This window comes from Dermacentor silvarum, chromosome 2, assembly GCF_013339745.2.
Source record: "Dermacentor silvarum isolate Dsil-2018 chromosome 2, BIME_Dsil_1.4, whole genome shotgun sequence".
NCBI classification, from domain to species: domain Eukaryota; kingdom Metazoa; phylum Arthropoda; class Arachnida; order Ixodida; family Ixodidae; genus Dermacentor; species Dermacentor silvarum.
In genome coordinates, this window is record NC_051155.1 from 45,868,161 (window position 1) to 45,891,482 (window position 23,322).

The 23,322-nt window shown below is 46.9% G+C and overlaps 1 protein-coding gene across 1 annotated transcript; it reads right to left on the reverse strand.

The window, feature by feature from the left end:
• Positions 1 to 18,859: 18,859 nt before the first annotated feature.
• On the reverse strand, positions 18,860 to 20,125 carry LOC119440919 (uncharacterized). Its single transcript, XM_037705723.2, has one exon. The coding sequence runs from the start codon at positions 20,078 to 20,080 to the stop codon at positions 19,112 to 19,114; it is 969 nt and encodes a 322-aa protein (XP_037561651.1). The 5' UTR covers positions 20,081 to 20,125; the 3' UTR covers positions 18,860 to 19,111.
• Between the last annotated feature and the right edge of the window lie 3,197 nt (positions 20,126 to 23,322).

The window sequence follows — 23,322 nt, forward strand, 5'->3', positions numbered from 1 at the left end:
CACTGATGCATAAACAAATTAACAGGGGTAAGAGACGAAGTAACTATGCAAGCCACGTGATGCTTTTAACATTTTGTATCTGTCAATGTTTCTGTTGTCACAGCTGATAGAACTTTCTTTGGTGAAAGTTGGTTAATCAGGTTGGGGCAACAGTACAAGAAGCAAGGTCATTATAGTAGGAGAAAACAAAGCAAGGTGACAGACTGAGGAGGCAAGGTAGACTAGAGAGAATGGCTTGAATGACATCGAAGAGGCCAGCCCTGCTATTCACTGGACTTGGTGCTTTGAATGAGACGAGTCAATGTAAATATAAAGAAAGTCGTGGCTGCAGCGTGCTTACAAGAACAAAATCAAAGATAGAAGGATAGAAATAGGAATAAATACATACACGCACGGAAGAACTCACATATTCACACACATGAACACAAACGCGAGCACGAAAACTAAGATCTAAAATACAAAAAAGGGCAAAATAACAAATATACATAAACGCACAAGAAAACACGCACACACATTTAACGCAGACGCGAGTAGAACTATTAGGAGTCAGTTCACAAGCAGCTGTGCCTACTTTGTCGTACTTTTTTTAGTGTACATATTGGCTCTGTTGCCTTCATTGTCATAGGATTTTTTTAGTAGCGACATATCACGACAAAGCGCAAAGCTGTGTTGTGGAAAAGCAAGTCGAGCGCTGACAGCACAGCTTATGCGCGATTGTGTCACAGCAGGCTTTCTACAGCTGGCGCGTAGCGAAGCGTTCTAAGCCACACAGCGACGCGAATTCATGCCAAGCTCCCTTGCAACGGCACCAGTGTATCATTCATAATTTTATATTTGCATTCAGGCTGACATTAAGGAAACAAACACTGTTTCCAAACGCCTGACCCTTAACAATCCAATGACATTCGCTCAAGCAGCGCGTGTTAGTCACTGATTGTTAGCATTGGTGGAAAGCAATCAATCGACGGTGCTACACAACACTCGACCGACGCTGCTAGACGCTCGGCTATCTTATCACACTGCTGCCAACGATCGGTCGTTTGCACGCTGAGCTGGCAGCAACGAATCTTTGCGTTGGAGGTTCCTTTCACAAATATTTTCTGTTGAGAAACTCGCAGGTTGGTTTCATCCACGCACGCTTTTCTCATTTATCCTGATAATGGTTTTGCTCCATCACTTCACCACGTCCGACGAGAAACGCAGGGGCACAGTACACAAACACACCCGCCGCTCACAGTAGGCACCAGACTTTGGCAAACTCTCGTCGTCGTAACTTCACTTAGGAGCAAAAGAAAACACCACGGAACAAACACGTACGACGTTTCTTTGCAGCGGTATGTCGCCGCGGGATCCTGTTTCCACACGAAGCGCAGCGCAGCGTCACCGATGTTTGCTGCAATCTTTCTTCGCCGGCTCACGGCTCAGAACAAACGCACGCGGCACAAATTGTGCATCGTAAGCTCACAATAATATGTCCGGCATGACAGACCACCACAAACAATTCGAATTCACTCTGACGAAGGGAGACGCACAGAGCTGACGCGAATCGGCCCAGTTTGAAGCGAGGGCGGCCATGTTAGGCATGTTCTCCGTCGGCGAGGACACCGGCCGTCCGGCTCATGACGTCACCTGAAGTGCGCGCCTATTGGTGCCGGCTCGTGTGCATCCGCCTTTGAGGGGCAAATGCCGCTCTCTTCTAAAGTAGTATCCGACTATAGGAAGAAAGATTTTTCTTTACGGAAGACAGGTGTTACGAAAAAAAAAAAACTACTGTTTCTTTATACCTGAATTGTGTTGTTCTCTTTATAGGAACTACGTACATTATGGTTCCTATCATTAAGCATTTTTTTCGCATCGCTTATAAATACAAAACCAACCAATTCAGAGCATGTTGTTTCCTTTAAGCTTCCATTCTGTTTAAGTCATTTCCGATAACAGCTAATGTTCTCTATAGCATGGAATTAGTGACACAAGAGTGCCACTAAGTGCATATATGTTTTGCGTAATGAAACATTGAATTTCAACAGAAAAACTGCCAGCTGGTTAGGCAAAGATGATTATTGCTTCTAAAAATAAGCAAACAAAATGTCAACTCACTCCGCTTATTTCGAACTTGTAGCGGGTCATTATAGTAGCTGGAAAGTAAAGCAATGAACACTGTTGCAAAGAATGTTCGTGCCCTCATCACTAACCTCATGAATCGGCATATTTAAAAGCATTTGCTTTAAAATCCTCCTTTACTATTGTTCGTAATAGGCATCGCTAAATTAAATATAGCAGCGGTTTCTTCTTTAACGAAGTAAAGAGTCTTCTAATTATATTCTTGCCACCAAAATCTCATATTACGTGTGCTGGCTCTTGCCGAAAGCAGCTCTAGCTCCCTTTAAAAGAGAAAAAAAAACAGTAAACAAGAACATATATCAAAGCCCCTTTCTTAAAGAAACATGGTTGAACGGGAAGCTTTCTCCCATGCAAACTGAATTAAAGTGAAAGCCTCAGCCAACGACCACGCAACAAACCCAACAAATGCTGAGAGACCCGATGCGATGCATATGTGATTTGATTGCTTGTTTAGATTGTATTTTTTGAACGTTGAAGCTGACTGAAGACACATTTAGTTAAGTTGCATAGCCTTTATTTTAGATAACGTAGCCATTGATTACCCGCACATACTCACAGTTTCGCGGACGACTCTACACTCGCGCTGTACTGCCTTGTGATCACTGTGGCAGACGGTCAGAGGCTCTGCCGTTGCCATACACGGGATCGGCCTTACGGGCACGATCGCGCATCGCGCTTACGTTCGCGACGGAAGGTTCTTCTGCCGTGCACTGCACCCGCGGCCTACCCATGGTGACGGCCGGGAATGCATTGCGTGACGTGCGTAATGCAATGCAGATATATACAGTTCGTCTGGGTAGCGTGGCGTTCCAGTTCCCATTGTTCTTTTCGGTACAACTGCGATTGTAAAGTGTAGTGTTCTACGATGCGTATGCCGTGCACCGTTGTTCTATTGTGTGCGGAGATGCGCAGATAGTTCCCTTGTGTAAGTTGGCTTTTCTGCAGTGCGTTTTCGATGCTCACAGACGAATCAGCGAGACGTAGAAAGCTTCGCTTAAAAAAAAACAACAACAACATTACGTTTAGTTCATCGCACGTTCTTTCGCATATGCAAAGCGCCCTCGGCGCTCAAGTTACCGTGGAAATAGAAGAGGATTGCCGTGGTAACTACGAAGTAGAAGAAAGGGTCAGCAATATCTGAAATTACAAAGAAATGCGAAGCAGCAATAGAAGGTTATACTTACTGGGCCTCGAGTCCAGAAGTGGAGGCAAGAACTAAAGCAACTTAGATATTACGCTGGAATGATAAAAGAATCGACCGGATATAAAAAAGTCAAAAATAAACACTGCGAATCCAGAAATGAAGACATATGTTCACAGCCCAGCACCTCGCCATGTGAGTGGCTAGCGGACGTGGGCCGCGCGAAACTACCGGCAGCCCCAACGGCCGCGGATGAAATACGAGCGCTCTACGCGAATCACCAACTCTACATCAAAAAAAAAAAAAAAATGCGGCACTTTTCGCACTTTTTCCGCTGCCGTCAGCGCTTTCTCTGGTAACGGGCGGTAAGTCCAGAGCCCAGCGCTGAACAAAGCACGAATAGATTCACAGACTTCACACGATTCAGAGAGAGCAGCGACATAAAGAGAGCCAGTGGGAGTTCCGCGTTCGCACCACCACTCGCGTTGCTCGCCTAACATGCCGCTCCTATAACATCTTAGTGAAAACGCCGCACGCAGCTTCCGCGAATTACCAGCCTGCGAAGTCGCGTACCGCTATCTCTGGACAGCATCTCCGCGTCGGTTCCTTTCGTCTTTCTTTGCGGATGTCTTTTGCTCTCGCTGCAAATTGTGATGGCGAACGGCGGTAAAGTAAGGCATCGGCCAACTTCTCGACTACAGTATACTGCTGCCCAGGAGATATAGCCATGATCAGAGCACTCGGTGGCAATAAAACAGATGCCGCGTGTTCGCCTGCGCTCCTGTCTCCATCTAATTCCCTTGGACCAGTACGAACGCAGTAAGCCTTGCAGCGCGGTGCAGTGCGTCTGGTGACGTGCATGCTACGTTTCAAAATTATTGATCGAACTGATTATGCTAAGGTACTGCATTCTTGCACTCGAGTTCAAAAGGAAGTTGGGTAATCAATGTGATGCAATCTTGAATAAAAATTGCATATTTAAGTAGCCAGGTAAGCAAGGATATATGGCAAAAAAATGACCATAACATGTCCGAAAAACGAGAGACCACAGAGATCACAAAACAAAGTTTGTCGCAACGTATTTCTGCATAAAAAAATGATGCGTGCATTTCGACGTGTTCGCTTGGCAAGTGCTTGGCCAGGCTTTTACGGTCAGTATACGCACTTTGTAATAGTTTTAATTAAACGGCTGTAATGAATGTTTCGGCAATTCGTGTCTGATAGCTGAAGATTCAGGGTGCGCTGTTTCGTTGCGTTTGTGTTTCTTTTACAAAATAGACCCGCTTCAGCTTCTTCAATCTTTATGTTACGGAGCGTTTCTTCTCATTTATCGTTCATTTTAGAAAACTGACTTCCTATGATTTGTCCAGTCGTCGCGCTATTGGCTGCCTTGACCTTCTTTTGGTAATATATTGAGTGACGTGCGTGCAGCCATGAAAACATGTTATTTTGGTGCTGCGTTCTTTTACGTTCATTGAACTGACCCTCACGCACGTTTACGAAAGCTACTTCGCTGTGGTAATGCGTTTTCGCATCATTTATTTATTGAACTGTCACCGTTTGGGAAGAGGCCGTTGACAAATTTCCTGCAAATAAATTGACCGATATCCGAGTAAATAATTCAATCATTCTCATATGTGAAGATCAAACGAAGTTTATTTCTTTCTCCGTATTCTGGTGTTGGCCATTGTTCAAAATTTGCGTGCATTGCAAATGGCAAGCACAGAAACACTCTGTCGTTTTGCACACGTTACAAACTTTCTCCGTTTCCTTTGCAGTGCACTATTATACAGTTCTCGCCATTCTTTCGCCCACCTTATTGACGTAAGGGTCCTCCAAATAGAATCTAATAATAGTAAGTGCAACTGCCATGGCTTCTTGGTTATAAGCAAATTATATTTGGCAATTAAAGCAAACTGTACAACTGCAAAGATAAAACTAGTAAAGCTGAAGATTTCACAGCTTGGTACCTCGACTTCCACGTACTTTCCAGCCATACAACCGGCCCGATAAGTACCATGCATTTCGTATTTATTACAAATTAGTGATACTGTGGAAAAGCAGTTAAGAATCAGCTTTTTTTGCGCATTTCTAGTGAGCTGTACCGGAATGTATGCAGAGACCAAAGAAATTTAAGAGAACATGTGCTCATAGTGTACGGAACTATCTGTAAATGGTAGAAAATAGAGAAGTGCTATTGGGACCTTCTTGCAATATATTACACAAACTAACAAACGCTTTAAAAAGCCCTGACGCTGTCAGCACCAACAACGGAACGAAGCGGTGTGGCACACCGAAGATATAAAAGGCGCTCTTTTGTTGCATAAGTTGCATACCGCGAAGTCGCTTTATAGGAACTTTCTGTCTCTAATAATGCTCATTTTGAGAAGGTGCTACTTTTATGTGAACAAAGGATTCGCGACTAACGATGTTCCCGCGGTAGCATTCATTCTTCTCAAGCTCATAATGCAGCGGCCCTTTCCGCTCCTTTTCGGTGAGGTTCCTTTGTCTAGGCAGCAATGTGCTTTCGAATTAGTGGCACGTAACGCAAGACCAATAAAAAGCAAGAAAAAAGGTAATGCAGACTCCATGCACATTGAGTATTGGTGAAAGCGAAGCTTTTGTGAGCCAACACAGCAAAATGGCGCATTAGGGCGAGAGACCTGCTGCAGATTTCACTAATTAACACGTCCCTCAGCCACTACCCATATGACCATTTATGTTCCACAGATGTCCTTGGAACATAATGCTTTAGAAATTGCACACATCCTATGAATATCTAGATTTACCTAAACAACATTACAAATGCATGCAATGCATAATCTACCTCCCATCCAGATCACGTTGTTGAGACGTTGTAAGGACATCGCCGCTGGACATATGTGACCTCTAATAGATGTTCACTTTAGGCATGCACAGGTCAATAGAACATCTAGTGGATACTTTTCAGGTCACGCTAGCGAGCCATACTTCGAGGTGCGACAGCAGATGTACTATCAAGTACAATTTCAATATACTGTTCACAGAAGACGCTGTGTGGCAGAACGCCTACACAGCAAGATCAGCTACATCGTGTGCACACATTCCACACGCCGGGGACGAGGAAGCGCTGCGTACTCATTCTCCCTGACTTCGTGCGTGGTACATTGAGCACATTAATGTAATGAAAGTTTTAAAACTAAATTGGATCAGAAAATAGGCAGCACAGATGAATAGATAGGAGATGCACCCATGATAGTGTCCAACTACAGTTTGAACTAATGAAAAAACATAACTCTGTCCTAGGGAAACTGGGAAAAAAGCCTATAGGGTGGAGCAACTATTCATCTGTGGTGCGAAAAAAGAATTTTTCTCATGATTTTACAGCATACATTAGGCGTCATGTGATGAGCAGCCCAACGCGTCATAGCCACGCCCGGTTTACCACGTTTATGAACCAAAATTCTATGAAAATGTTCTGCGAAACTTCACTCTCTAACCTGAGCTTAAGGTTCTACTTTCTGCTTCTGCAATATTTAGGTACCGCATTAAACGTGAATGTCATTTCATGCGCAATAAAGCTCGGGGAAATTAGCGTCTTCAAAGATCATGTCCCATAAACTACAAAAGTTTAATTTCACCCCCCCACCCCAACCGATCCAGCATCCTCAATAACTCTTCAAGCAAACCTGAAATGTAACCACCAGATATGACGCAGCCCGTGTAAATCAGCTACGATGCCTGTGTATAATGTTCATAAAGAGCCTAATTCTAAAGTAGAATGTATGTCAATAATACATCGGCTACTTGATATTTGTGAAATAAATATTAGTGGGACGTCCTTTAGGTGTTGTGTCGAGACGTGGACAAATGAATCATACCTAAGTGTTGATAGGATACGGTATTTCAGTGGCTACGGTGGACCTTTTAGGCCAAATGGAAGGAAGGAAGGAAGGAAGGAAGGAATAGACGGAAAGACAGGGAGGTTAGCCAGTTCTCAGACGGGCTAGATTGAAAACCTGTTTAATCACAATACGCGACATTCTCGAAATTGTAGAAGCCCTCCACAGCGCCACACTACGATGAGAAACGCGCACCACATATCGGCGAGGAATTAACACGTTCCCTATTTTTTACCTACATTATAAATGCAAATACAAATTGTGCACGTGTGTGTGGATGCGTGTAAGTGTGTTCGCACATGTCAACGTCAACGTCACATAAACGGCCAGAAACACAAAAATCACAAAGTTTGTGTGTGTGTGGGGGGGGGGGGGGGGGGGGGCAGTGATAGCTACCATTTTAAAACAGTTGTATTAAACTTGAGAAGTAGCAGTGCGAGGAGGTGAACCTGCTGGCTAAGCGAAATTCAAATAATGTTTTTCTGACGATAAAAGGCTGCACCAATGTCGACAATGACATGAAAGCTCGCAGGGCTGACAAAAGAGAGACATTAATTAGGGAGGTCGTCGATTTGCCTCTGCAGTCTGGTAATTACCAGACGCTGCTCAACAGCCACATGATTCATCTTTTTCACATGAGGCAGCTGGCAATTCCCTCAATTTATTGGTGCATTTTTTCACCAATATGGGTAGCAAACATTCTTTAGAAAGCGATGTGGATTGTGATATTTCGTTACAACTCACTGATTAGCAAAACGCCGGCAAGCAGCAGCTCCTCAACACCTTAAGGAGGAGTGCATGAAGACACTCTTCTATCATTTGAATAAAATAAATGCGTCTTTTTACGGTTGCGTTTTGGTTTTAATGCTATTGCCTTTATAATTTTCTTCGTGGTTCCTTTGGGCGTGCCAAAAAAAAGCAAAGATTTAATTTCTATGCTTCACTTCTGTTAGTGCGAATTATCTCGTATAACGAACAAAATTTCACGGCTCCTTAAGTTCGTCTTAATGGTAGTCTAGTGTAATTTCAGTATCAATGCGCTATTTTTGTTCTGAAATTTGTTCTATCTTTGTTCAGAAATTAAATACATTTATTTTCCCCCTAATCTTCCACTACGCTGCCCTCTGTGAATGTACGTTGTTAAGACAACCTGGGTTTAACACGAAGATCTCGACAACGCGATCAAATGACCACAATAACAAGACGGGACGAATCCACAACCTTTTTACTTGTAAGGCCTGGGTGTTATGGTCAGCCGCGTTCGCTAATATATACAACATCATCGTTGGCTAGAAGCTGCTTTTACGACAACTACTAGCATAGAGGACGTTTTCGCGAACACGTGCCAACAATGTTACGGTGATTTTGTATGCTCTAGATTACTTTTTACGAAACGTTAGACAGTTTTAGTTTAACGCTGGCGTAATAGCGGGGTTAAGGGAAATAGCGTTACCGTGCCGCAAACGAACTTTGCAGAAAGAGAGTTTTAGTATAGCGTGATAGCGTAGTGTACATGCGGGACGCTATTCCATTACGCTTTCAATTTCGCATAAATATATAGGGCACCTAAGTCTATGTATGTGTGCGTCCGGAAAGTGCGAGAGGCAGCGCAATGGAAGCCTGGAGCGCGTAGTATTTTTACTTCCCATGTCCGCCGATCGGCAGCGAAACAGACAAGCAGTACAAGCTGTCTACCATAGCCTCCGAAATGTACCCATCTCAGAGGCCATATGCAGCCGTCGCGCCTATCTCTCGACTTCACCGACAGGTGCAGCTCGCACGTCGGAGATATTTCTCTCGTTAGGCTTAGGCGCGTTCGAAAGCGATCTCGAAATTTCCTTAAGATTAGCCATAACACTTTCTCCGCGAAGCGGCATGAGACTAAGCAAAATCCGTTTACGCAGTCATTTGCTACGAACGAATTCTACAAAAACAACGCCAAATTCAGTTTGAAGCGGGCGACCTGGACCGCCGCCATGTTTTACGTAAACTACGTAAACCACGCTAACACGGTAACGTTAACTTTGAGAAATAGCGTGCGCACGGTAAACGGTATGGGTCGTTTAGCGTTCTGCGCATGCGCATTTCGATCCCGCTATTCCGGTACGCCCGCTATTCCGGTAACCACGCTAAACTAAAACTGTCTATTGACTTTCATTCGTTGCAGTGGCGGCCATTACGTTATTACATATATGAAAGTAACGGTTATGTGAAGGCACTGAAGGCTGCCGCGATGCATTCATTTCTCCATCTCACTCACAATAGACTGCATTAGGCGTATCCTGTGTTGGTAACGCAAACCTTGCATGGAATAACCACAGGGCTGGTATTGCTTTCGAAAGCACTAGAAAACAAGAAATTGTTTGAGTTCCATTTCGAAATTTGTTTACATTTCATACAATACTGCACCTTGCCCCTGCTTTTTGTTTGAAAGATACAACAGTCCGCCCCCATTTCTACTTTTTTCTACCGCTTCCTACTCATTGCTGGCCATTGAAGCACTTGGAGTCAGCGTTCTCAAGAACTAAAGAAATTTCAGTTAGAAAGCTGAATACAGCAGTTTTTCCGAGTATTTATTGATTTACCAGTGTACATGGAGAACTAGTGCTACACACAAGAAAGTCAGTTTCATAAAAAAAAAGAAGTACGTATACGTTCGCACAAAGTGATCGCCGTACGGCAGCAGCAGTGGACGCCACCGGACACGGGCCCTCTTGGGCCGAACCTACAGAAATCTCTAAGTTGATATGGAGCCTGCTCAGCGTCTCCTCCCCTCCTTGCCTTCCTCGTCCCCAATGAAGTGGGTACATTAAATTCGTGCAGAAACAATCAGCTACAAATTCAATAAGCGAACATAGCAAAATTTATTTCTAAAACCTTGGCCCACCTGTGACGTCCAATGTAATACGGCGTTTGTAGAGCTCGCTTTCTTTATTCGAAATTTTGTTATAATGGTAGACCAGTTTCATGACCTGGGCAAATCCTTTAGCCCTAATTGTTTTTTTTTTCTTCTGAGTCATGCCACTGAAATCATCATCGTCACCCTGCCTACTAGAACACCGTAACAAAGACGAGCGTTCACAGACCATGTAGATGGCACACTGGCACCGAACGGATGATGACTAAATAATAACGCGAGAATTATTAGAGGTCGGTCTACTTCAAGCAGTAGTATTGGGAGCCAAAGTTCGGACTTCCCAATGCATTTGGAAGACTTCATTCGTGTATAAGCAAGATATTTTACAGCGCAGATATTAACAAAAATGTTGAATGAGTCTTTATGTATATATATGAGAAGAAGAGAAACCGAGGGACCGTTTGGGTTACTGATATCATAATAAGCCAACAATGACATCAAGGATAGCATATATGGGAGAGAGAGAGAGAGAGATTCAACTTTAATGGTGCAGCGATTCACAAGGGCGGACGCAGCCTCCCTCCGCGAAGCAGATGGCCGTGATCCCCTGGGTCTCAGCGGCTGCCTAGGCTAGCTGGACGGCCCAGACCTGGTCTTGTTGGTCTGAGCTGAGCAGTAGGGTCTCCCACTGCTGCCGGTTTTGAATTTTGCGGCCCTCGAAAGGAGCCGCCTTCGAGCATGCCCATAGAATGTGTGGCAGATCCGCCCTACATTTACATAATTCGCATTGATCGTTGTATTTCCCTGGATAGAATCTGCTGCAGGCCACCAGGTTTGGATACATGTTTGTTTGCAGGAGGCGCCAGGCCACCGCCTGTTTCCGGGTTAGCGCGGGATGAGCTGGTGGGTACCGGGCCTTTCTTAGCCGATAGTAATCGGTTATTTCTTTGTAGCTGACCATGCGGTCTTCTCTCGTTCCCGGCTTGGCGGGCTCACTTGCTCGGCGAGTAAGTCCTCCAGCTACGTTGTGAGCCGTCTCGTTGCCGGGGAGAGAGGAGTGCGCAGGTGCCCAAATAAATTGGATCGTCTTGCGATGACAGTCGCTGTTACTATTTAGGATGTTGAGCGCCTCTGGCGAGATGCATCCTTTCGCGAAATTGCGAACTGAAACTTTTGAGTCGCTTATGATAACTCTCGCTTTCGTGGAGGCCACCGCTAATGCTATGGCGGCTTCCTCCGCAACTTCGACGTTGTCCGTTCTCACGGTGCCGCTCGCGCAGGGTTCTCCGTCCGCGTTTACCGCTACTACGGACATCCCTTTGCGTTCTCTGTATTCCGCGGCGTCTACGTAGGCCACGCCCTCTACGTCATGGTATTTGCGCTCAATGTGGCGTGCCCTTGCCTCTCGTCGCTCCTTGTGGTGCTCCGGGTGCATGTTCTTGGGCAGTGAAGGAATTTGAAATTCCTTCCTCGTCTCTAGTGGAATGCTTAGTTTGGTGCCGTGTTGCGCTTCATATCAAGTTTTGAGTTTCTGTAGAATGTGTCGCCCCGTTGGGGTTTGTGTGAGTCTTTCGTATTGGGCGGTAGTGTGCGCCTCGATTAGTTCGTCAAGCGTGTTGTGTAGCCCCAACTCTAAGAATTTGTCGTTGGCTGTTGTGACTGGGACACTAATTGCCTGTTTGAAAGATCGTCTGATGATGCTTTCCATGTTTTTTTCTGCCACACCAAATGTTAGGTACGGTGCCACATAGACGACGCGACTTATTACGAAGGCCTGCACTAAACGAATTAGGCTGACCTCCATCATGCCGTAGTGTCTATTGGCAATCCGTTTGATTAGCCTTAGTGTTTGCTTTGCGCTGTTTTCTACCGCCTTGATGGTACCGAGGTTTCTGCCTTCCGCATGCAACCGGAGTCCTAGGACTTTGATTTGGTCTACGATAGGTATCGGACCCCCGTTCACTTTGATGTTAATGTTCGGTGTTCCTTCGTATTTTTTCCTGGTCGCAGGGTACACTAAAGCACTGCACGGGCTCGGGCTTACCCGAAAGCCCGGGCCCAGCCCGGCCCGTGGGCCGGGCCGGGCTGTGTAGAACAGTTTTTTCACGGGCCGCGCTCGGGCACGGCGTGTGCTTTTTGACCCCGGCCCGGGCCGGGCTCGGGTTTTTTGACGCGGGTCCGGACCGGGCTCGGGCTTTCTGGCGGTGTTTAACCGCATGTAACGTGCAGCGAGTTATTGTCGGGCGTCTCATCTCTGAAAAACATGTATTTTTCGGTCTCGGGCCGGGTTCGGGCCGGTTTCGAGCCGGGCTCGGGCCGGGCTCGGGCCTAAGGTTAAGGGGTGGCGGGCCGGGCCGGGCGGGTAACATAGATTATTTCCCGACCCGGGCCGGGCCCGGGTCTCGCCATAAAAGTTTTGATCGGGCTCGGGCGGGCTGCCCAATGTAAGAACGGGCCCGAACCGGGTCCGGGCCGCAAAAATCGGCCCGTGCAGTGCTCTAGCGTACACCAGCAGGAGTTCGAACTTTTGAGAGGAGCAACTGAGCCCCTTCTCTGCCGCGTAGCGTTAGACGGCCTCGGTGGCCTGTTGGAGGGTTTCCTCGCTTTGGCGTTCGCTGCCGCCTGTCACCCACAACGTTATGTCGTCGGCGTACACGCTGTGGTTGAGGCCGCGTATCTTACTTAGGATTTTCGGCAGGCCGATCATGGCCACGTTGAAGAGAAAGGGGGACAATAGCGAGCCTTGCGGCGTTCCCCTACTACCCAGTTTTATGTCATCGACTTGACGTCTCCTATCGTGATTTGAGCTGTGCGGTTCGAGAGGAAGTCCCGGACGTAGGTGTAGGCCTTGCGACCTACCCTTAGGTCCTGGAGGTTCCCTAGGACCGCTTTGTGAGTAATATTATCAAAGGCCTCAGTGAGGTCCAGCCCTAAGATGGCTTTCAGTCCCGTTCCTCTGCCCCGCGCGTCGAGGATTTGATGTTTGATTTGGAGGAGGACGTCCTGCGTGGACAGTTTCGGCCTGAACCCCATCATCGTGAGCGGATATAGACCTCTATCCTCCATGTAGTTGCTTAATCTAGTGACAACGACGTGCTCCATCAGCTTCCCCACGCACGAGGTTAGAGAGATGGGCCTGAGGTTCTCAATCAGTAATTTCTTCCCTGGTTTGGGGATCATCACTACGTGCGCTGTTTTCCACTGCGGCGGTATTGAACCCTGTTCCCAGCACGCGTTCATGTACTTTGTTATTGTCACGATGGATTCGTCATTTAGGTTTCGGAGAATCTTGTTCGTAATGCCATCCGGGCCCGGTGACGACTTTGTGCGTAGCCTGTGTATTTCGGCCCTCAACTCGGCCTCCGTGATCTCCTCGTCCAATGCAAATGCAATGCATATATGGGAAATTACCCGCAGTTACTAAATGAAGTAATCAAATGACACATGAATGGAAACGAAAGTGGATCAAAAAGAACTGGTCGCCGGTGGGCTACGAACTCACGTCGTGCGAAGCTTTTACCTACGGAGCACTACCGCGGTGCTGTTTTCTCATGGACTTTCTGGGGTACTTGTGTTTATATACTAGAACCCACCCCGTGAGTGTTAGCCCGCGCCAACCTATATATATATATATATATATATATATATAAACTTGCCGGCTTTGCGTGCTACGAACCCGGCCTGATTATGTGGACGCCGTAGTGGTAGATTCCGGATTAATTTTTACAACCTGGCGTCTTTTATCGTGCACTTTGATATAAGTGCACGAGTTTTTTTTTTTGAATTTCGCTGCCTTGTAAAGGCAACCACCCCTTATTTTCGTCCCCACAACATCGAGCTCAACAGCGCAACGCCACAGCCCCTGAGCTAGCGTGGCTTGCGCACAATTAACGTTTATAAGGTCGCAAAACAATTAGCAAAATGGGGGTTGTTATGGCTCTGCATGATGCAAGAGACAATCAGCAACGGGACAATTCTTTGACTGGTTTCACTGGCCTAATGCCTACTTTCACGAAATGGAAAAAAAAGTAGAGCAGTCTTGTGTGATCTTGCAGAATCACAGCCCAATTTTCAGCGAAGCTGTTTCATTCGAGCAGTTGCCGTATGAATTTCGAGGAGCTTCAAGAATTTCAGCAGTTCCACAACAGATTTCACAATAAATTTTGGCAAATTGGTTCATTATGTGGGGGCAGGCCGAGCCCCGCCTAAGAGCATCAAGAGAAGGGAGACGTAGACAGGACGAGCAGAGACTTGCAACTATACTGTGGGTCTTTTTCTAGACCATACAGAATTCTCCATAATTGCCTGTGGCAGATAGAATTTCAGTTATTGAGCTGGAATACTCAAAGAGGCTGTCATTACTTCCACGAGAAATGGAGATGCATAATTGACTAAAAAACTAAAATTCGATATTCAACTTTTTAAATTAATTACTTCACCACACATATTGCCATTTACGAATTGCAGCCAGTGAGCTCGCAAGGCGTATCCACTTGAACGAATTTTGAAAACGACACCAGTTTCGATATATTAATTCACAGAGCGTGGGACGAAATAGCTAGTTCTGGTTACTTTTGCGTAATCAAGGAGTACAGGACGCATAGGTGAATATCTTGGGTAATATATACGAAGATTCCACAGCTACATTGGTTCTCCACAAGGAAAGTAGAAAGTTACCTATCAAGAAAGGGGTCAGGCAAGGAGACACAACCTCTCCACTGAGCGAGGATCAACGGCGAATAACTTTCGGTTTGGAGATGACATTGTCCTATTCAGCAACAATAGGGACGAATTACAACAAAAGATTTAGGGCCTTAACCAAGAAAGTGTAAGAGTGGGGTTGAAGATTATTATGCAGAGGACAAAGATAATGTTCAATAGCCTAGCAAGAGAACAGGTATTCAGGATCGCCAGTCAGCCTCTAGATTCTGTAAAGGAGTACATTTATCTAGGTCAATTACTCACAGGCGACCCTGATCATGAGAAGGAAACTTACACAAGAATAAAATTGTGTTGGAGTGCATGCGGCAGGCATCACCAAATTCTGACTGGGAGCTTCCCACTCTCGTTGAGAAGAAAGTGTACAATCATTTCATTCTACCGGTGCTAACAAATGGGGCAGAAACTTGGAGGTTAACAAACAAGCTTGACAACAAGTTAAGGACCGCACAAAGAGCGATGGCACGAAACCGGTTACGCTTAACGTTAAGAGACAGGAAGAGAGCGGTGTAGATCGGAGAGCAAACAGGGATAGCCGATATTCTCGTTGACATTAAGCGGAAATAGTGGAGTTGGGCAGGCCATGTAATGCGTAGGATGGATAACCGGTTGACCATTAGAATTACAGAATAGATACAAAGAGAAGGGAAGCGCAGTCGAGATCGGCAGAAAACTAGATGGTGTGAGGAAGTTGGGAAATTTGCAGGCGCCAGTTGGAATCTGCTAGAACAGGACAGGGGTAATTGGAGATCGCAGAGAGAGGCCTTGTCCTGCAGTGGACATAAATAAAGGCTCATGATGATGATTATATACCCCTTGAACCCATGAAGCAGAGCCCCCATTATTATATCGAGTATGGCTGGGGCATTCCACAATCCGAAATGCATGACCTTGAACTGGTAAATCGCATCAGGAGTCGCAAAAGCCGTTTTCTCTCGGTCCACTGGGTGGACAGCAATCTACCAATATCCCGATCGAAGGTCGATAGAAGAGAAGCGAGCGCCACCATACTGGCATCAAGGGCCTCATAAATTCCCTGGTAACGGGGAAGCGTCTTTCTTCGTAATGTTGTGGAGGTGGCGATAGTCCGCATAAAAGCACCACGATTCATCCTTCTCTTTAACTAAACCAACAGGGTATGCTCAGGTACTTGAGGATGGCTAGATGAAGTCCTTCGCAAGCACCTTGTTGACTTCCTACTAGATAACGCTATACTCAGATGAAGATACTCAATAGGGGCGCCGGTAAATAGAGCTGGCACCGTTTGTATGTATGCGATGTGCGGCAACGGATGTCTGGCCCAAAAGCCGATTACCGAAGTCGAAAATATCGCCGTGCGACTCGAGAATATTGTTACGGGTGATCCAGAAAAACGGCCGGAAGGCTCGAATCTACAGTTATTTCACCCGTTCGGCAATCAACATTGGCACCACACAGCTTCAGAAAATCGAGGCCCAGAATTACGTCATGCGTAGCATGAGGTAAAACTACGAACTCCGCATTATATGTTTTTATTTATTTATTTATTTATTTTTTATTTTCGTACTCTCAATCGCCCGAAGGCTTTACAGAGAGGAGGGGCAAGAACAAATGTAAGTATTAATGGCGGTCTTGAAATTCTTGGAGTCAGAGATGGCGGTGATGGAGGCAGGGAGGTGGTTCCAGTCTTCCGAGGTTCTTGGTATAAGTGCGTCAGAGTACATTTTTGTGCGACAAAGGGGTACACCAACTTTCTGGGAATGATCAATGCGAGATGACACGTACGATGGCCGATGCAGTAATTCTTCCTTAAGTGTGAGATCGAAGTAAAATATTTTATGGAAGAGGCACAGTCGAGAACACTGTCGGCGCAGAGCGAGGTCTGGTAGGTCAAGAGTTAGTTTCATTGCGGAGACGCTAGAATAACGACTATAGTTAGAAATTATAAACCGGGCGCTGCGATTCTGGATAAGCTCTAAAGAGTTTGTTAGTGTTACCTGGCCAGGATCCCAAATTGAGCAGGCATACTCAAGTTTGGGTCTGACCAAGGTCTTGTAAAGTGTGAGTTTAACTGTAGTGTTGGCGCGTGAGAAGTTGCGACGCAAAAAACCTAGCATGCGGTTAGCGTTGTTGATAATATAGTTCACATGCAAAGTCCATGATAGATTCTGGGCTATAATGACGCCGAGATATTTGTAAGAAGTCACGGCGATTAGGGGTGTGTTATTAAGAGTGTAATCAGCGGGATTAGTTGAGTAAGGCACTCGAGACACGCGCATGCTTTTACACTTGTTAATATTAAGTTTCATTAGCCAATCAGAACACCAGCGGGAAATACTATCAAGGTCAGTCTGTAATGCAGCATGGTCGCAGGAGTTAGAAATTATGCGATATATTACACAATCATCAGCAAACAGTTTTATAGTAGAAGAAACTTGGGTAGGAAGATCATTGATGTATATGAGAAAGAGTAGTGGTCCTAGAACCGACCCCTGAGGTACCCCCGATGTTACTGAAGCGAAAGAAGAATCATGACCGTTAGCCGAAACATATTGAAAGCGGTTAGAAAGAAAACATTTAATCCAACTTAGGACATTGGCATTGAGGTTCAAACTGTCAAGTTTAAAAAAGAGTAGCTGATGTGAGACTGAATCAAATGCCTTAGCGAAATCTAGAAAAATACAGTCGACAACGAAACCATTATCAACAGCGCGAAATAAGTCGTTTGTAAATAACAGAAGTTGTGTTTCACACGAAAGATATTTTCTAAAACCATGTTGACAAGTAGAAAAAAATGAGTTAGATTCAAGAAAACATACCACATGTGAATAGATGACGTGTTCCATGAGCTTGCAAGGTATACTGGTCAATGATATCGGTCTGTAGTTCAGTGGAGAGTGAGAAACACCTGATTTGTGCAAAGGAACCACCCTCCCCACCTTCCAATCACTTGGTATGGTGCAACATTGCAATGACTGTGAGAAAATCTCGCAAAGAATCAATGATGAATACACTGATGTACTTTTCAAAACTTCGAATTAATACCGTCAGGGCCAGCACTGCTAGAGACCTTTAGGGTTTCGATTAAACGAGAAATACCAATTGAATCAAACACAATAGGATACATGGGGGAAAACCGGAGTCGGGATAATCAGGATATACAACAGGATTATTATGCGAAAAAAAGGAAATAAATGCATTATTTAATACATCACAACAGTCCTTGTTATCTACAGGAACGCCAGCAGTATCACAAAGCTCAATCAAGGTTTCATTTTTGTTATTGACTGCGCACCAAAATTTTCGAGGATTGTCACGTAGAAGTGTCGGCAGTGTGCTACAATAAAAGTCATCCTTGGCCCGTGCTATAGCCTGTTTGTATTCGTTATCTGCGTTAGTGTAAGCAAACCAGCTCGAGGCGTTTGTGGATCTTTTTGTGCGTCGAAATAACCTTTTCTTTTTATTTAGAAGCCGTTTAAGTTGTGCGTTAAACCAAGGTGCCCGAGATTTAGTCGTAATACGCTTCAGTGGGATATAACGGTCCATTAGGTATTTTATTTTATTTTTAAACAAAGCCCAGTTTGCTTCCACCGTGCGAGTGTACAAATTCGGCAAATATTCGCTAATGAAGGATGACAATTCAGAATTAATAGCGGTGACATCAGCATTCTTATAATCACGAATAACTTTGGATGATTTGACCGATGGGGTGCAAGCACGTAAGTCGAAAAGTAGAATGCAGTGATCACTAACGCCAGAAAAATGTTGAACACTTGGAACGAGGTTAGGGGTTGTGGTTAAAATGAGGTCCAAAACGGTAGCGGAATGACTGGAACTTCGTGTCGGATTAGTGACAAGTTGCGTGAGGTTAAAATCAAGACATAGGTTAAGGAACGCAAGGCACTCAGATCCACCCTTTATAACTGTAGGTTGGGTTTTCCAGTCAATCCCTGGAAAGTTAAAATCGCCCACTAAGAATAAAGGGCATGAAGAAAACTGTTGTGTCAAGTTGCTTAAAATGTCGGAAAGTTCATTGCAAAATGTGTTAGTTGAACTAGGTGACCGGTAGCAGGCACTAAAGATGAAGTCTTTGTGATCGATGGTTATTCGAGCGCATACAAATTCCAAATCAGTAGAGATAGTTATCTCGCGGCAAGATATGGTATCACGGACGGCTATAAGCACTCCGCCGCCTGTCCGCTGCTCGCGGTCTCGACGAAAGAACTTATAGTTACTTTCACATTCAAAAATTTCGTGATTAGCTATCTGATTTGAGAGCCACGTTTCTGTAAGAATGACTATGTCGGCTGAACACGTGTCTATTAGAGAGGACAAAGATTCGCGTTTGTTACCTACGCTGCGCACGTTAGAATAGAAGACAGAGACCTGTTTACGATTCGGGTTAGTAATAAGCTATGACGTTGCTGCATGTGCACTGCTAGTACCTGTGGAAGAACGGTTGTTATTGTTAGTGACAGGAGCCACGCCTGAATGAAGTTCGCAAACCTGGTCAGTAGTGGGACAATACACGTAGGTTTTCCTATTTATATGCAGTTTGTTAAGACGAAGTGTGTACTGTTGGCCGCTATTCTTGCCGAATTCAATAAGTTTCTTTCGACATTGACGTGTAGCTCGGCAAAAGTCCTCAGCCACAGATATGCCTGTACCGCGAAATTTTGAACGCTGAGAAAGGATGTTGTCCTTCAGTTTTGAGGAACCAAATTTTACTATTATTGGCCGTGTTTTGCCCAAGACGTGCGTACCCAGACGGTGTGCGCGTGAAATGCTGTCATCAGGAAACGTAAGATTTAAAATACGGGTGAGCGACTCACGAACATGGCACTCGGACTGCGCCCAGGTTTCCGCAGGACTATCGACAAGCCCGTAAAAGATCAAATTGTCACGTCGCGATCTATCCTCAAGTTCATCGAGTCGTGAATTTAGTATTACAGTTTCATTCATAACACTGCTCACAATACCAGGTAGGTTCTCGTCATGCCGAGATGAATCAAACGATTCAACAACGGATTCGACCGCGGAAAGTCTGGTTGTTATGTCAGACACCTTTTGTTCCAGTTGTTCTTGATTCCGTCTTACTTCGGTTAGCGTTTGCATCATCTCAGCATGACCTGCATCGACTTTTGCTGACAATGTGGCAATCGCAGCCAGAACGTCACTATCATTGGCAGGCCCTGGATTCGTTTCAACGTCGCCAGCCAACAACAACAACATGACAACATGCGCACATTCACTAACAATATCCAAAAGAACTATTGGGCTTGGGAGGAGCAGCAGGCAAACATCATGTGAGCGTTTAGCATGTAAAGAGGGATATTTACTGACCTGCACAACGAAGCAGAAAGGATTGAAAACCGGCTGCATAGCTGCTGCTCCTCCGTGCCCACTAAAGGGAAACGATGCCGGCGGTGCGTTTAAGTCTGTGGTGGTGACTGATGCCGTTGCCGATGACACTGTCCTGGTGAAGCCCGTCAATGTTGCCGTGTGCTCCCTCAGTGGCAAAGAAACGTTTGGAAAAGGCAGCACCGGTATCCCGGAAGGTAATGGTACGACAGCGACTGATCCATCAGGCGGCAAGGGCGGCCATGCTGATAACAAGGCCTGCACAACGAAGCAGAAAGGATTGAAAACCGGCTGCATAGCTGCTGCTCCTCCGTGCCCACTAAAGGGAAACGATGCCGGCGGTGCGTTTAAATCTGTGGTGGTGACTGATGCCGTTGCCGATGACACTGTCCTGGTGAAGCCCGTCAATGTTGCCGTGTGCTCCCTCAGTGGCAAAGAAACGTTTGGAAAAGGCAGCACCGGTATCCCGGAAGGTAATGGTACGACAGCGACTGATCCATCAGGCGGCAAGGGCGGCCATGCTGATAACAAGGCCTGCACAACGAAGCAGAAAGGATTGAAAACCGGCTGCATAGCTGCTGCTCCTCCGTGCCCACTAAAGGGAAACGATGCCGGCGGTGCGTTTAAATCTGTGGTGGTGACTGATGCCGTTGCCGATGACACTGTCCTGGTGAAGCCCGTCAATGTTGCCGTGTGCTCCCTCAGTGGCAAAGAAACGTTTGGAAAAGGCAGCACCGGTATCCCGGAAGGTAATGGTACGACAGCGACTGATCCATCAGGCGGCAAGGGCGGCCATGCTGATAACAAGGCCTGCACAACGAAGCAGAAAGGATTGAAAACCGGCTGCATAGCTGCTGCTCCTCCGTGCCCACTAAAGGGAAACGATGCCGGCGGTGCGTTTAAATCTGTGGTGGTGACTGATGCCGTTGCCGATGACACTGTCCTGGTGAAGCCCGTCAATGTTGCCGTGTGCTCCCTCAGTGGCAAAGAAACGTTTGGAAAAGGCAGCACCGGTATCCCGGAAGGTAATGGTACGACAGCGACTGATCCATCAGGCGGCAAGGGCGGCCATGCTGATAACAAGGCCTGCACAACGAAGCAGAAAGGATTGAAAACCGGCTGCATAGCTGCTGCTCCTCCGTGCGCCTCCGTTTCACTGCCCAAGCTAACTTTCACACTGCACAGACCTACAGGGTACAATAGTTCTCCACTCACTCCACGAAACATATCGGCACGGTCCCATGAAAACAGCACCTTTCGTCCTAGCAGGCGTTTGAATGCGAGACTCATTACTGAAACGGTCGCTCCTGTGTCCACTAAGGCCATTGTTGAGACACCGTCTACACGCACACACACCTTATTTTTGAACATGCAAATTGGCGGAGGTATTTCTGTCAAAATCGAAGACTGTCCGGCGGCCTCACCTACAACGGCCGCGCTGACTAGTTTTCCGGCGAAGGCGACGGGTAGCGGCGCCGGGGAGACGGTGACCGGGTGTACGCGAGGAGCAGGCGGTGGTGTCAAGCTGCGATCGGAGGCAGGGGAACGGTTTCGCAGGGTTCCCTGGGCCTCGTTGTGTCACATGTAAGAGGCCGCCGGTGGCGCGAAAAAGAAGAGGAGCACGCGATGCCTGGTGTTCGGAACGGCGCGAGCGCGCGAGGCGCACGAACCGAGGCATAGTTGAGAGATGAACGGCGCTGTCCGTGGAGTTTCAACGTGGCACCGGGTCAGGAAGGTCGCATCTCCAGCTATGTTCTGGCGACGGGAGACTTGGGGGTCTGGTTGAGTCCGCGACGCTGGCCGTCCAAGGTGTGGCCATCGACCTCGGCAAGTTCGGGCGAGGCTCCTGGACGGGCTGCAGCTTCTCATGGCAGGACCAGGCACCCCAGAGAGGATCCCCCTTCTGCGACAGACCGGCTCGTTCGATTCTCGAAGGGACGCCACGTCGGCACTCACGAAGAGATTGCGACGCATCCCGACGCTAGGCCTATCCAGGTGGGCCTAAGCAACGCCGAGCGCCTTCGCTCACGAGCTGACGAGCTCATCACCGACGAGCCGACGAGCTCACCGCCGACAAAAGAGACAACGCGAGGCGTCGGCACCTACGGCATCCGCAACGCTTCGGACGAGCCCGACACGGACGCGACAAGAACCTCAAGACGACGATCTGTAAGAGACGATCCCGTTTCCGATTTACGACGCAGTTAGGCCGGGGCCAAGGTGGCCAGACTTTGGCAAGAAAAGCTAAGACTGATCGAGAGACTTTAAGGCGGAGCGAGGCTCCAGAAATGAGATAGTTGTTTGGTAGTGGTGTTGTATTAAGTTAGAGATTTGGTTTATCTATTAAGTAAGCTTTTTCGTGGAGTTATGTCTAGTTTCGCGTGCCTTTAGTTTTGACTTTCGGCTTTAGTGTTGTGTGTCGCGTGTGTTCACCGTCTCTGTACGTATTAAATCCTCGTTTGCTGTGCCGCCAGTCGTGTCTCTCCTCCATCGAGAGTAGCGCATGCACGCAACTCTCCACACTCCCAAGTAAAGGTGACACGTTGGACATAAAGCTTTGATAGGTGTACGCACGGCCAACGCGTTGCTGGCCAGGTATTGTTGATCGGTCGTACCTCGGCGGTTGGTGGCATGGTTGGGCCGCGTTACAGCACCTGGCAATGTGGCCCTCGACACCACAGTTGTAGCACAAGGGAGGAGGGCGATCGACAAAATGTCGCTCAAAGCGCTCAGCCGGCAGAAGTCGCCGAACTGGGTACATCATGTCAGTACGCTGAACAGGAGCCGTACGCCACTGTGCACCGCGGTTGGGTTGAAAGCGTTGCACATATCGCTGTTCTGACGGACACGTCTCCGGATGTGCCCACGTAGTTCCAGTCATATCGACGTCCGTGACACACACAGATGGTGGAAAAGTAGCGCATGGTGCTGCGGGCGCTGCGTGAGATACTGGATACGTAGCCGGCGGTTGAACCGTGTTGTACATTATTTCATTGTGCCGCCGCAGTACTTCGCGTACCAGTTCACGGATAGTAGAGGCAAGGTCGGTGGACGGGCTCGTATCGGCGCTGGCGACAGGGGGCACGTTTGCCAGTCGTCCAAATTTGGGTGCGATACGACGGGTCCTCAACGTCTCAAACGTGCGCCAGTGACGCAAGACATCAGAAACGGAGGTGAGGTTGTAGCGCCCACCGATGCCGCAGCGCGGAGCGCTTTGTTCGGCGCTCTCAGCCGGTGCCTTAGCGCCGGCTATCAAAGAAAGA